The 16188-nt window shown below is 47.6% G+C and overlaps 1 protein-coding gene across 1 annotated transcript; it reads right to left on the bottom strand.

Annotated features, from left to right (window-relative positions):
- Positions 1-2349: 2349 nt before the first annotated feature.
- Positions 2350-13220, bottom strand: TMEM79 (transmembrane protein 79). Its single transcript, XM_075330772.1, has 4 exons — positions 13163-13220; positions 8419-9546; positions 7973-8186; positions 2350-3050 (listed from the first exon to the last, which is right to left on the bottom strand). The coding sequence occupies exons 2-4, from the start codon at positions 9437-9439 to the stop codon at positions 2882-2884; spliced, it is 1404 nt and encodes a 467-aa protein (XP_075186887.1). The 5' UTR covers positions 9440-9546; positions 13163-13220; the 3' UTR covers positions 2350-2881.
- Positions 13221-16188: the final 2968 nt, after the last annotated feature.

The raw sequence follows: 16188 nt of genomic DNA, 5'->3' as shown, positions 1-16188 counted from the left end.
GGAATACAAAATTAATTTTTTATATTTTGACCCTAAAAATATTAAATTCACTTAAAACAAACTCGTGCTCCCTCCTCGATGCACAGATATGCACAATCAGCCACGGCAATGCATTAAATAAAAGAATCACTGCTCCTCCTGGTGGCCATTCACACTACTGCACTATAGTAACTGGATACACAAAGTAGGGGCCAAAATGCTGGCGTAAGGAGACTTATAGGCCATGCAATGCTATTCTGGGAAATTATATATGTAACTCATCTCTTACAACAGAAAGACTTTTGTTGGGGTTGCAATCCTAAAAATCAACAACAACCCTTTACGGAGACGCATACTCCATTCGCAAACACCTCAACCACCAGGAACATGTCTTACTTGGCAGGATGAGGCCTCCGACTGGGGTCTAAGAGGCAACATCTCTCCTTATGGAGAAAGCCAAGCTGGCGTAAGGAGACTGATTGGCCATGCAATGTTCCTCTGGGAAATTAAGTATGCATATTGTCTCTTCAGAAAGGAAGAAGGTTGGAATTGTAGCGCCATCTATCTGAAGAATCAATTCTAAAAACCAAAACATCCGATTCATCAAGATCGGCGTGATTCACTGAGGAGCGTCAGATGAGTGGTGCGCACAAACACTGCAGCTCATCGGGAATTCTACAAGCGGCAGTCACCACACACACTTTCCACTCACTGTGTCAGCTGGGAAATAATGGCCTGGTTAGGCGGTGTTCTCAGTGATGTCACCGCTGATCTCTGGTGATGGATAGGAGGTGTTCTCAGTGATGTCACCGCTGATCTCTGGTGATGGATAGGAGGTGTTCTCAGTGATGTCACCGCTGATCTCTGGTGATGGATAGGAGGTGTTCTCAGTGATGTCACCGCTGATCTCTGGTGATGGATAGGCGGTGTTCTCAGTGATGTCACCGCTGATCTCTGGTGATGGATAGGAGGTGTTCTCAGTGATGTCACTGCTGATCTCTAGTGATGGATAGGAGGTGTTCTCAGTGATGTCACTGCTGATCTCTAGTGATGGATAGGAGGTGTTCTCAGTGATGTCACCGCTGATCTCTGATGATGGATAGGCGGTGTTCTCAGTGATGTCACCGCTGATCTCTGGTGATGGATAGGAGGTGTTCTCAGTGATGTCACCGCTGATCTCTGGTGATGGATAGGAGGTGTTCTCAGTGATGTCACTGCTGATCTCTAGTGATGGATAGGCGGTGTTCTCAGTGATGTCACTGCTGATCTCTGGTGATGGATAGGAGGTGTTCTCAGTGATGTCACTGCTGATCTCTGGTGATGGATAGGAGGTGTTCTCAGTGATGTCACCGCTGATCTCTGGTGATGGATAGGAGGTGTTCTCAGTGATGTCACCGCTGATCTCTGATGATGGATAAGCGTCGCTCTCAGTGATGTCACTGCTGATCTCTGGTGATGGATAGGCGGTGTTCTCAGTGATGTCACCGCTGATCTCTGGTGATGGATAGGAGGTGTTCTCAGTGATGTCACCGCTGATCTCTGGTGATGGATAGGAGGTGTTCTCAGTGATGTCACTGCTGATCTCTGATGATGGATAGGAGGTGTTCTCAGTGATGTCACCGCTGATCTCTGGTGATGGATAGGAGGTGTTCTCAGTGATGTCACCGCTGATCTCTGGTGATGGATAGGAGGTGTTCTCAGTGATGTCACCGCTGATCTCTGGTGATGGATAGGCGGTGTTCTCAGTGATGTCACCGCTGATCTCTGGTGATGGATAGGAGGTGTTCTCAGTGATGTCACCGCTGATCTCTGGTGATGGATAGGAGGTGTTCTCAGTGATGTCACTTCTGATCTCTGGTGATGGATAGGAGGTGTTCTCAGTGATGTCACTGCTGATCTCTGGTGATGGATAGGAGGTGTTCTCAGTGATGTCACCTCTGATCTCTGGTGATGGATAGGAGGTGTTCTCAGTGATGTCACTGCTGATCTCTGGTGATGGATAGGAGGTGTTCTCAGTGATGTCACTGCTGATCTCTGGTGATGGATAGGAGGTGTTCTCAGTGATGTCACCTCTGATCTCTGGTGATGGATAGGAGGTGTTCTCAGTGATGTCACCGCTGATCTCTGGTGATGGATAGGATGTGTTCTCAGTGATGTCACTGCTGATCTCTAGTGATGAATAGGCGGTGTTCTCAGTGATATCACCTCTGATCTCTAGTGATGGATAGGCGGTGTTCTCAGTGATGTCACTGCTGATCTCTGGTGATGGATAGGAGGTGTTCTCAGTGATGTCACCGCTGATCTCTGGTGATGTCACTAATGAACTCTTCCATTTCCAGTTTATTGGTTAATAATAACACTCAGCCATGATGAATATTACAATACTTTTTATTTACAACTGATCAGAAGGCTCCTAATAAATAGAGATGAACAGAATTTTATCTTCATTTATAGAAAATTAAAGATATCTGCTACAGAAAGTAATAAAACCCACCACAAACCTTGCATTTAAAAGTATCAAGACCCCCACAGCACAGAGTGGGAGGCAGAACCCCCATTCACTGCAGGGACAGTGTTAAATGCTGTTGTGACCGGTTATTTATTATCCTTCACACAATGCCATCGCTTGATTGTGTGAATGAGCTGATGTCGGCACAGACCAGGTAGCTCTAGATGACGGTGCATTTTGCTTTTTTCTAGTCATTAGATGGAGCCATTTTGCTTTGTTGGAAGACTGTGGGTGTTTATAGGCAGTGACTAAGAAAACTTTCCAAATATCCCTAAACCTGCATTAATGTTCTTTAGTCATAATGTTACTGTCCCCAACTCTACTCGCCCTGTGCGGTGAGGAAGCCGCAGAGATGACTGTGGCTGCCATGGAGTGGTCCTCGGGGGTCTGCCATCAATGCTGGGGTACAACTCTGCTTCCCAGAAAGACCATTTTTTCTGGCTCCACGACAAACATGAAGTAGAGATTGCAGATCATCATGCTGAGCAGCGGCAGGAACGTCAGGCCGTAACCAAAACCGCGGAAGGATCGCCCGACGGCGAAGGAGAGCCAGTAAATAAGCCTGTAACGGGGAAAAAGGTGAAAGATTAAGCTTCACTGCGCACACACACAGGCGTCATTTTGACAAAAGAAAAAAAGTTTGTAGCAACAATGTAGCAAAAACCATGCAGATGTGAAGAAAACACAAAGTCATCACATTAGAGGCCCAGGATCAGGACAACGGATCCACGGGAAATAAATATATCATGTAAAAAGATGAACGCGTCCCAAAGAAGAAACCGATCAGTCCATATTTTACTCCACCAAGGTCATACAGCGACATCTCAACTACAAAGTCTATCAATAGTGCCCAGAACAGGGTATTTATGGTCCAAAATCCCCTGACCACCAATCATTACTGATGCCTCCAAGAACTGTATCTATTAGACCATACCAACGTAAACCTCAATACAAGAAACACCCCATTAAGATGTCCCCAAAAGGCAAAAAAAGTCATCAATTCTACCATGCCAAAGTGTAAAGATGTCGTCAATGTAGCGCCACCAGCTCCCGACATGGTATGCTCTAATAAAGAGATGCAAATCTTGTCTTGGATACATCGGTGTATAAGGTGGGCTTTATTTTTATGAAGGTGACTGATGGGAACAGTGTTTTGCAATTCAATGGCTGCTATCCGCATAGAGCGGTGGAGTCCTGACCCTGGGTGAGAAGGATAGTCTCTGAGGACTTAGTGCCTGACGGACATTTCTGAAACGAGGATACCCGAAATGTGATCTTCATACATTTAGATCTAGGGCTCTAGATTTACAATAAACCGATCTACTGGGCGACTACCAAAGAAAGAAGGAGGAGGATTCCTTTTGTCTCCTATAATTTCATGAGTGGATGAATAACGGCCGCGGCTAGGAGGAAACCGGGCCCCGCGCGGCTAGGAGGAAACCGGGCCCCGCGCGGCTAGGAGGAAACCGGGCCCCGCGCGGCTAGGAGGAAACCGGGCCCCGCGCGGCTAGGAGGAAACCGGGCCCCGCGCGGCTAGGAGGAAACCGGGCCCCGCGCGGCTAGGAGGAAACCGGGCCCCGCGCGGCTAGGAGGAAACCGGGCCCCGCGCGGCTAGGAGGAAACCGGGCCCCGCGCGGCTAGGAGGAAACCGGGCCCCGCGCGGCTAGGAGGAAACCGGGCCCCGCGCGGCTAGGAGGAAACCGGGCCCCGCGCGGCTAGGAGGAAACCGGGCCCCGCGCGGCTAGGAGGAAACCGGGCCCCGCGCGGCTAGGAGGAAACCGGGCCCCGCGCGGCTAGGAGGAAACCGGGCCCCGCGCGGCTAGGAGGAAACCGGGCCCCGCGCGGCTAGGAGGAAACCGGGCCCCGCGCGGCTAGGAGGAAACCGGGCCCCGCGCGGCTAGGAGGAAACCGGGCCCCGCGCGGCTAGGAGGAAACCGGGCCCCGCGCGGCTAGGAGGAAACCGGGCCCCGCGCGGCTAGGAGGAAACCGGGCCCCGCGCGGCTAGGAGGAAACCGGGCCCACACAGCAAGGAAACCCTCGCCATTGCTCTCTAAAGGACAGCCGGGGATCGAGGACGCGGCTCTATTCTTAACCTTTTCACGACACATGATGTACTGGGTTATATCAAGGATTGTGTCAGGTTAATCCCCGCCGGCAGCTGACGTGCGGCTATCAGGCACGAGTGGATCTGCTCTGCACTCGTGCCTGTTAACTCCTTACATCTTGTCTAAGTGTGAGTGAGATGAAACCACGCGCCGCAGTAAGCATTCACTTACCAGCTCCATTGGAAGTCACGTGATGTGATCACGTGGATCTGATGGTTGCTATGGTAGCACAGGGTCATGTGATGACTCCTGTAGCCATCATGAGTCACTTCCTCTTACGCCCAGCAGAGCACCGTCTGTGAGAGGAGAGCAGCCTTTCTGCAGATCAGAGCTGTAATCTACAGAAAGGAACAAGCGATCAGACTGCTGATCCTCAGTCCCCTAGGGTAACTAGTAAAATAAAAAAAAAAATATAAAAAAAAGTTTTAAAAAGTTAAAAAACCTAAAAGTTCAAAATCACCCCCCGTTGAAAATTAAAGGGTTATAAAAAAAAATTTAAAAAAAAAAATACACATTTGGTATCACCGGGTTCAGAAATGCCTGATCTATCAAAATATAAAGTCAATTAATCTGATCGGTAAACGGCGCAGCGGCAAAAAATTGCAAACGTCAAAATTACATTTTGGTCGCCACATATTTTGCGCAAAATGCAATAACATGCGATCGAAACGTAGCATCTGCTCAAAAATGGTACCAATAAAAACGTCAGTTCAAGACGCAAAAACTAGCCACAACTGAGCCTCATATCCCAAAAAACCAGAATGCTGCAGGTCGTGGAAATGGCACAAAAAGTGCTCAATTTTTGTAACCCCGGATAGGGGAAAGTATCATTTGAATTGTTTGTATTGTATTGCTGAAAAATCAATAAAATATGTGAAACTAAAAAATAGTGCATTATTTTTTGGACAAACTTGTGAATATTTTTAACCCCTTAGATAACAGTAAACCTATACATATTTGGTGTCTATGAACTCGTACCGACCTGAGCCATCACACCGACACATCAGGTTTACCATATAGAGGACACTGTGAATAAAATATCCCAAAAACAAAATCGGGTAGTCGCACTTTTTTTTGCAATTTTCCCACACTTGGAATGTTTTGCCATTTTCCAGTACACTATATGGTAAAACCGATGGTTACATTCAAAAGTACAACTTGTCCCGCAAAAAAACAAGCCCTGATATGGCAAGATTGATGGAAAAATTAAAAAAAAAAATAAAGTTATGGCTCTCTGAAGAAGGGGAGGAAAAAAAAAAAAAAAAAAAAAAAAAAAAAAGATGGAAAATCACTCGATGGTGAAGAAATTAAGGATCTTTTGGCTAGGTCTGATGTAGGTTCTTCTAAAAAGGACACAGACTACCTTTAGTCAGCCCAGTAGACTTCATCTTTTGAAAGAAAAAAGAAAAAAAAAAAAAGCTGTGCTGGATCCTTGTACTGGATAGTCTTTATCCAAATAGGTTAAATATTGAGTATGGCCGGGGAGGGTTTGTCTCTTGGGCTAGGTTCTCTTTGGTTATTGGCTGGTAATGGTCTTATTGAGGTTTGTTTTTTGTTTTTTTTTTATATTATGCCCCTAATGTGTTTTTTTATTCTTTTCGCAGTAGTTTGGGAACAGTGACCGAAGAACGGAGACGTTTTGATATGTTAGTGATCCCTTGGAGGCGTCAGTAATGATTGGTGGTCAGGTGTGATTTTGGACCGTAAATACGCTGTTCTCTGCACTATCTGTTACACTTGATAAAGACTTTGTAGTTGAAGCGTTGCTGTGCAGTATGGCCTGGATGGAGTAAAATATGGACGATATCTTCACCCATCGGGACGCGGCCATCTCTTTACAAGGCATCATTTACATCACACAATGGACTGAAAAGCTGGGCTATATGTGCAAGAGCAGCAAAACAGCGCATTGACAGCATTAATTATATAGCAGCAATGACCTGGAAACCTAAACTTGAGAACGGCAGAATGTGACTGCATCTTTGCAGCAGGTTATCACCCATAGAAAGGAATGAGGGCAAAGGATAGCCACTGAAAGGGGAGGGGGGGGGGGGGGGATATCCCAAAAAACCCCATGTTGGGCAGCATAAACGCTGCAGTGCTTTTGAAGCATTACTTGTTCTTAGCAGCTAAGTCACCTGGATATTGTCAGTGATTTTTTTCTCTTTTTAGTAGCCAAAACACCAGTTTTTTTCCACCTCCCCATAGTTTCTAAGCGTTATTTACAGTGTTTTGGTTGAAAAAGAAAAAAAATTGTCACAATGCTTCAAAAGACCCATTTTTCAACATACGGGGAGAGCAGGGGGTGCAGCCAATCCAGGATCTCATAACATGGCCAAAACAGTCCAGTCCAAAGAGCTGCTCCTGTCTTATCTCCCTGTGGCCATTATGAGGGGTTTATTTAGTAAACACCAGGGTCTTTGGAGATCCGGCGGTTTGTCCCCATTGAGTGATCCGCTGACGTGTACACGATCTGGTAATCTGCAGCGAGCGCGATCACAAATGCCCATTTGCCAAGGTTCGGTAGGACTCAGCAGACAGTGACCGGAGCCCCTGTCAGTCATATAGTCAGAGCAGGTGCGGAGCGCGGGATCAACCGACGTTCTGCTGGAAACCTTTACATTTTCACACTTTAACAGTCACGGCTGCGGGTGGTCGTCTGATCAGGAGGATGCGATTAATATATTAATAGTGGTGCTAGAATAATATCTAACCCCTTACTGACATCTCAAGTGCTGGTGTGTGTATAGAGGGGGCTCACGGGGCGATCTCACCCCATACCCAGTGTGTATTACCGCCAAGAGCTGACAGTCGCGGGGGGGCTCCAAACTCTCCACTCTTCTATGTATGGCGCTGCTGGGGGGGTCTTCCGGTATTAATGTGGAAAAAGGAGGGGGCAATTTGAACTTTATTTTTTAATTTTTTCCTACACATTACGGTGGATGTCGTGAAGGCATCAATACATTAGTGAAACCCTAACCCATTCGTGTAACTCTGCCCTGTAGACCCCTCCTGATCACAGCTGTTTGCCCGCTCACGCAGCCGTGACTGTTACAAAGTCTGAAAATTTTTATTTTTCCGCCAGAGCGTCAGCTGACCCCGCGCTCAGCGCCTGCTCTAAATACGGACCTGACGAAGGTTCCGAATTGTGTCTGATGCATGAAGTGACTTTTTTGCGATTACTTGAGCGGAGGTCCGGCCAGCCCCGGGCGGAGGTCCGGCCAGCCCCGGGCGGAGGTCCGGCCAGCCCCGGGCGGAGGTCAGGTCCGGGCCAGCCCTGGGCGGAGGTCAGGTCCGGGCCAGCCCCGGGCGGAGGTCCAGGCCAGGAACAATCGAGTACAGCAGTCCCAAAAAAGAGGTAAGGAGGGAAAGGACTTACTGGGATAGAGCGAAGAGACAGGTGAGGAGCGGGATGAACTTCAGCTGCTGCTGGGGCAGGTAGGTGGCCAGAACCGAGAGGTTGAAGAAGAACAAGACGAAGAGGAAGGTGCCCTGCTTCACAAACCGCCTGTGTATTGTAACTTCTCGCTCCTGAGGCTTAAACGGATCATAGGAAGAAGTGCAGAGACGCGAGATCCCGTGGATCATAACACCTGGGGAGAGAAGACAAAAATTAAGAGGAAAAAGGGTTTGGCATGTTAACATCTACCCGATCCTTCTGGTCTAACATGGCATAGGCTGTGGCCAAAGGTAGCTTATTCCTATCTAGATAGTAACAACATATGCACGCTCCTCAACACAGAGCGTGAACATGTATGGACAGTGATGTCATAGACAGCAATGGTATAAGATGAGCTGGAGGAGATTATTTTAGAGCATCCTTACCCAGAATGATGGGGAATGAGGCGAAGGTCGAGCACCGTAAAGTGTACACGAGTCTGGACGGCACATCTGGTATGAGCGGAGCATCGAAGGGAAGCCAAGCGTACGCCGCATAGAGCAAGGCTGGGAACATAACCATGGAGAGGATGAAGGAGCCCACGATTTTCAGGCAGGGCAGGTGACACATACAGAGCTCGGGATACTCTGGCTCTCTCTCCACAGACCTCCGGGTCAGACGAATTAAAGGCTGGCTCTCAGGATCTCCTTTTTCCACATCCATATTGTCACACGTATCCATGTGGACATTCTTCTTCTGATCCTCAAAAGGAGGGTGTTCAACAAAGAAAGCAGCTCTGATGACCACCTGCGAGGCATTATCCTCCTCTTCCTTCCCCTTGTGGTCGTCACTGGGGTCGTACAAGCCGGCATTGCTCAGCCTCGTAATGCTCTCCGGTGCCCGCTTGTCATTGGGATAGGGCAGGGTAACTTGGGCATCTTCATACTTTGTGCCCACAAAGTCGTCCTCAGAGGAGTTTGTGCGTCTTGAAGTCTCCGAGCCACTTCTGCTTCTCAGGGACTTTTCATCCACACTTGTGACCTCGTCCTTGTCATCAGGGGCCGGCTCCGCACCGTTCTCACACATGTTCATGTAGTTCTCCACACATTCCTTGCACAGACACGTCGGATTGCTCTGTTTTCGGCAGCGTTTGGGTGATGAGGGCAGAGTTTGGTCAAAGTAGTTGGGAGGAGGGTCGTTATGCTCTTGAGGTTGACCGTCCTGAGCAGCGTCCTCGCCACCTTTATCAGCGTCCTCGCCACCTTTATCATCATCTTCTGTAACTTCACACTTTACAAGGTTGGTGGTCTCGGTGTCTTCCGACGTGTTCCTCAGGACGTCCAGCTCATAGAAGCCGACGCTCCGGACCTTTTTCTCTGGAGTCTTTTGCAAAGCGAGAAAGTCAACGGTATCAATCCCCTTCTCTATGGGGTCCGGATTTGGGATAACAGTCTGAGTTTCTGCCATTTTTATTATTTATTGTTTGCTGAAGTCATTACACATCTGAGAGGTCAGAGATAATTCACTAACTCTGATTAGACCCAATTTTCAATGACTTCTCCACAGCAGCTGGACTGGAATAAAACAAGAGGAATAATCAGAACTTCATAAATGACAGGCACCAACACACAGCACATCACCACGTACCATCGCAAGTCACCACAGATATCCGCACGGGCATTAATGAGAGTCCATTGCATGACACTCGGCTGCCGCTCTGCTGGAGTGTAAGCCGAGTGTCACACGACTGCCATGCCACTGTGGTCCGACCCTGGGATCACAGCACAGCCGCGGAGGACAGGGCGGGCGCTGCGAGGGAAACGGAGGGCGTAATCTCCCTATCTCCTCCATTGTAAACCGATGCCATTCTCGTACTGCACTCGCACTGCACCGGAGTAATGAGAGAGCAATACAATGTTTCTCGCACCCACAGACTTGTATGGGAGTAAGAAAATAAATCGGATTCCACCCGCAGCATGCTGCCATTGTCTTCTTGGTCCGATTAGGACTGAGAAAAAAAAAATTGCTCATGAGAGCGGCTCCATAGAGAAACATGGGCGCGGGTGGAGTGCAATGCTTTATTGCATTCCACTCACTATTTTTTTTCACCATGTATGCTCAGCCTTATCAAACCACCAGCAGCTATAGAGGCTACAATACTGTACAAGAATATAACTACTATAATACTGCCCCCATGTACAAGAATATAACTACTATAATACTGCCCCCATGTACAAGAATATAACTACTATAATACTGCCCCTATGTACAAGAATATAACTACTATAATACTGCCGCTATGTACAAGAATATAACTACTATAATACTGACTCTATGTACAAGAATATAACTACTATAATACTGCCCCCTATGTACAAGAATATAACTACTATAATACTGCCCCTATATACAAGAATATAACTACTATAATACTGCCCCCTATGTACAAGAATATAACTACTATAATACTGACCCTATGTACAAGAATATAACTACTATAATACTGCCCCCTATGTACAAGAATATAACTACTATAATACTGCCCCTATATAAAAGAATATAACTACTATAATACTGCCCCTATGTACAAGAATATAACTACTATAATACTGCCCCTATGTACAAGAATATAACTACTATAATACTGCCCCCTATGTACAAGAATATAACTACTATAATACTGCCCCTATGTACAAGAATATAACTACTATAATACTGCCCCTATGTACAAGAATATAACTACTATAATACTGCCCCTATGTACAAGAATATAACTACTATAATACTGCCGCTATGTACAAGAATATAACTACTATAATACTGCCCCTATATACAAGAATATAACTACTATAATACTGACCCTATGTACAAGAATATAACTACTATAATACTGCCCCCTATGTACAAGAATATAACTACTATAATACTGCCCCATATGTACAAGAATATAACTACTATAATACTGCCCCTATGTACAAGAATATAACTACTATAATACTGCCCCCTATGTACAAGAATATAACTACTATAATACTGCCCCTATGTACAAGAATATAACTACTATAATACTGCCCCCATGTACAAGAATATAACTACTATAATACTGCCCCCATGTACAATATAACTACTATAATACTGCCCCCTATATACAAGAATATAACTACTATAATACTGCCCCCATGTACAAGAATATAACTACTATAATACTGCCCCCATGTACAAGAATATAACTACTATAATACTGCCCCTATGTACAAGAATATAACTACTATAATACTGCCCCTATGTACAAGAATATAACTACTATAATACTGCCCCCTATGTACAAGAATATAACTACTATAATACTGCCCCCATGTACAAGAATATAACTACTATAATACTGCCCCCATGTACAAGAATATAACTACTATAATACTGCCCCCATGTACAAGAATATAACTACTATAATACTGCCCCCATGTACAAGAATATAACTACTATAATACTGCCCCCATGTACAAGAATATAACTACTATAATACTGCCCCCATTTACAAGAATATAACTACTATAATACTGCTCCTATGTACAAGAATATAACTACTATAATACTGCCCCCATGTACAAGAATATAACTACTATAATACTGCCCCCATGTACAAGAATATAACTACTATAATACTGCCCCTATGTACAAGAATATAACTACTATAATACTGCCCCTATGTACAAGAATATAACTACTATAATACTGCCCCCATGTACAAGAATATAACTACTATAATACTGCCCCTATGTACAAGAATATAACTACTATAATACTGCCCTTATGTACAAGAATATAACTACTATAATACTGCCCCCATGTACAAGAATATAACTACTATAATACTGCCCCCATGTACAATATAACTACTATAATACTGCCCCCTATATACAAGAATATAACTACTATAATACTGCCCCCATGTACAAGAATATAACTACTATAATACTGCCCCCATGTACAAGAATATAACTACTATAATACTGCCCCTATGTACAAGAATATAACTACTATAATACTGCCTCTATGTACAAGAATATAACTACTATTATACTGTTCCTATATACAAGAATATAACTACTATAATACTGCCCCTATGTACAAGAATATAACTACTATAAAACTGCCCCCTATGTACAAGAAAATAACTACTATAATACTGCTCCTATGCATGAGTATATAACTACTATAATACTGCTCCTATATACAAGAATATAACTACTATAATACTACCCCCTATGTACAAGAATAAAATTACTATAATACTGCTCCTATGTACAAGAAAATAACTACTATAATACTGCTCCTATGTACAAGAAAATAACTACTATAATACTGCTCCTATGCATGAGTATATAACTACTATAATACTGCTCCTATGCATGAGTATATAACTACTATAATACTGCTCCTATGCATGAGTATATAACTACTATAATACTGCTCCTATGCATGAGTATATAACTGCTACATAGCTTACGTGTATACGCTTTCCTCCCTAACTCGTATCCTCGTACTTATATGTAATTATCTTGATGTTACAAGCCTAATTAAGAGCTGGAAATTGCCGCCTGTCATAGGGATAGCATCTGGCTTCTCGTACCGGTCTGAGTCAGACAGAAGCAGAGCTAGTCTCCTTCCTGCTGCAATCTGAACTGAGGAAAGGCATCATTATGCCGCAGAAAACCACCACACCTTAATACCGAGACCGGGCAGCATTAATTAAAGATTTCCTGTCAATCTTAATGTGAGGATGTGGGGTAAGTGGGGGCTGCACAGGGGACCCTCCACAAACCCCACACCTGTTGATTGATTGATACATCAGTAGGACTTTACATTTAGTCTGGCACTGTTATAGGAGACCACCTTTTTTGGGGAACAATGTCCTGCTGTAATTGAGAAGTATTAGTTAATGCTAATATTTGCAGCTCATTATTAGCAAAAACATTAAGTGAGTGAGGTCTGAAGACACAGCACAGGTGACTGCGGTACTGGTGTGACCAGAGGCTTACCACACTGGGGAAAAAACACTATAAGATCAACCGACTATCAATAATCAGACTGTGGACGTAGCCCCCTCACCGTCACAGGTGGTGAGATCGAGGCCGTCACCTGCGCGGTGAACGCTTGCATTTCACAGATATATAGTTTCAGGTGACATACCTCATACTCCGCAGTCGCCAGCCAGGTCCTCCTCCGATATCCCAACACTTCCGCCTTAAGGCCTGTTTACCTGGCAGAGGTGTGTGCAAAGGGGGACGGGCCATTCGTTTTAACCCTTCCTTACCTGCAGGAGTGTAGACATCTAATCATGGACTCGCTGACTGTCCTAATTGTGAGGTGTGATACAAGCAGTCATCCTGGAGTGCAGCAAAAGGCAGCAGCGATCGGAGTACCCAATACCGAGTGTTTACTTACCCCAAATTCTGTGATGTATAGACTCGGCCAGGACCACCCCACCTGAACTCAGACCAGCCATAGCAAAACATCCCTACCTGACATCACAAACAACCCAAACTGGCTGGACACAAAAGCTCATACAAGTGCAGCCGCCTCCCCCCAGAGACAATGGCAAAAGCAAACAAGTGCCATCAATGAGGGGAGGTCCCCTGCTGAGGAGCCAGTAACCCCCAGATCTCACCTGCCCTCATGTCTTGCTGAAAGTCTTGATCCATTGTTTGAGGATTGTCCCAGATGATGGCAGTAACATTATCATCCGCGGTGACAGGAGCAGCTTTATCAGAGGTAGTTGTATGTGGTGATCTAATCATACGGTATAAGGTAGAGCGGTGTCAGTGCCACAAGCGGGAACCTGCAGGGGTTAATGATCAAACCTGGAGCTATCACTCAAGACGCTCACTATGTACTTATATTATACGATTCCTGCGCAACCAGCGGCGTCAGGGGCCGCACTGCAACCAGCGGCGTCAGGGGCCGCACCGCAAACAGCGGCGTCAGGGGGCCGCACCGCAACCAGCGGCGTCAGGGGGCAGCACCGCAACCAGCGGCGTCAGGGGGCCGCACCGCAACCAGCGGCGTCAGGGGACCGCACCGCAACCAGGGGCGTCAGGGGACCGCACCGCAACCAGCGGCGTCAGGGGCCGCACCGCAACCAGCGGCATCAGGGGGCCCCACCACAACCAGCGGCGTCAGGGGGCGACACAGCAACCAGCGGCGTCAGGGGGCCGCACCGCAACCAGCGGCGTCAGGGGGCAGCACCGCAACCAGCGGCGTCAGGGGGCCGCACCGCAACCAGCGGCGTCAGGGGGCCCCACCGCAACCAGCGGCGTCAGGGGGCGACACAGCAACCAGCGGCGTCAGGGGGCCGCACCGCAACCAGCGGCGTCAGGTGGCCGCACCGCAACCAGCAGCGTCAGGGGGCGACACAGCAACCAGCGGCGTCAGGGGGCCCCACCACAACCAGCGGCGTCAGGGGGCGACACAGCAACCAGCGGCGTCAGGGGGCCGCACCGCAACCAGCGGCGTCAGGTGGCCGCACCGCAACCAGCAGCGTCAGGGGGCGACACAGCAACCAGCGGCGTCAGGGGGCCCCACCACAACCAGCGGCGTCAGGGGCCGCACCGCAAACAGCGGCGTCAGGGGGCCGCACCGCAACCAGCGGCGTCAGGTGGCCGCACCGCAACCAGCAGCGTCAGGGGGCGACACAGCAAACAGCGGCGACAGGGGGCCACACCGCAACCAACGGCGTCAGGGGGCCGCATCGCAAACAGCGGCGACAGGGGGCCACACCGCAACCAGCGGCGTCAGGGGGCCGCATCGCAAACAGCAGCGACAAGGGGCTGCACCACAACATAGGGGAGCAAGAAAAGATGGGACCGAGTAACAGAACTCACTACCCCAGGAACAATATACTCCCCCCGATACACATTCTACCCCCACACTAAACTCTGCCCAATGGTAGACATTATATACTGCAAGGTACACGTTGTAACCCTACACTATACACCGCCCCAGTACACATTATACCTCTGCATTATAACCCCCCCTGCACACATGGCCCCCCACACTATACCACCCCACTGTACACGTTCTACCATAGCGGTACACCACCTGGTACATATTCAGCCTCCCCACTATATAACCCGGTACACTTATACCCCGGCACTATACACACACCCACAGCAAACACCCCCTGCTACATGTTATTCTCCTGCACTATACACCCTCTGGTACACATTATACCACCCCAGTAAATGTTACATCCCACACTATACTCCCAGGTACAATATATTATACACACACACACATCCGTCAGAACACATTATACCCCTGCACAATATACGTTCCCCCGGTACACATTCTACCCCTGATCTATACACCACACACACACAAATACACCCCCCTGGTACATGTTCAACTCCTGCATAAACGCCACTTTATACATATTACACCCCCACACTATACAACCCGGTACACTGTATACCCCTGCACTAAACATCCCCGATACATGATATACCACTGCACTATATGTTGCAGACAAGGGCCACTGCCGCTTCTGGGGCCGCTGAGATCCAGGTTCGTTGCTGCGGCTCACGTGGTGACCAGACCCGGGCTGGCACGGCCGTCCTCACAACCGTAGGAAAGGAGTATTTACAGGGGGTTGATGTGTCTGTGACGCCACCTGTGGGTTGCGGTGAGGTATTGGTAGCACTGCCGCTGCCTGGTGATGGGGCCCCCGAGGCTGATGGAGCGGGGCAGCAATATGGGATCCCCTCCACAGGTAGGAGAGGAGTAGTCCCGGGGCCCAAGTACGCGGGAGTAATGGCTGCTGGAGGTGGCGTGTCGGTTTGGACCGGGGATCAATGGTGTACTCAAGTTCAAAGAATCACACACAAGTCCAGTGGTAAACCAAGTTGCCGGTGACCGGTCGCCTTTGGTGGGTGTATTCAGGTCCCACACCCGGGTGTAGCAAACAGGGGTCCCTTCCTCCTGCACTCAGTGTTTGTGTCTTCGCTCGGACAACTCCGCTTGGAACGGGGAAGTCCACTCCCGGTACTGTGTATGTTTGGGAGTTGTGGCCCACGAAACCTGACCCTTGGGATCTCTGTGGTTTCTGATGGACACCCTATCCCCCGCGTTGGGCTTCAGTTTTGCTCTCTGGGCTTCTGTGGAACAAGGCCTGAAACCTTGTCCCAGGCTGGTCAATTAACAAGGGGGCATGCAACCTT

This window comes from Anomaloglossus baeobatrachus, chromosome 12, assembly GCF_048569485.1.
Source record: "Anomaloglossus baeobatrachus isolate aAnoBae1 chromosome 12, aAnoBae1.hap1, whole genome shotgun sequence".
NCBI lineage: Eukaryota > Metazoa > Chordata > Amphibia > Anura > Aromobatidae > Anomaloglossus > Anomaloglossus baeobatrachus.
The sequence above is the reverse complement of the archived record's forward strand: the minus strand, read 5'-3'. Positions and strand labels throughout refer to the sequence as shown.

What these genes read in the sequence shown, in the direction of transcription:
- TMEM79 (XM_075330772.1), bottom strand. Translation starts at nt 9,439, where the DNA reads ATGGCAGAAACTCAGACTGTTATCCCAAATCCGGACCCCATAGAGAAG. An exon ending in CTCATTCCCCATCATTCTGG is followed by an intron (nt 8,187 to 8,418) that starts GTAAGGATGCTC and finishes TTCTCTCCCCAG; the next exon opens with GTGTTATGATCCACGGGATC. An exon ending in TGTCTCTTCGCTCTATCCCA is followed by an intron (nt 3,051 to 7,972) that starts GTAAGTCCTTTC and finishes TCCCCGTTACAG; the next exon opens with GCTTATTTACTGGCTCTCCT.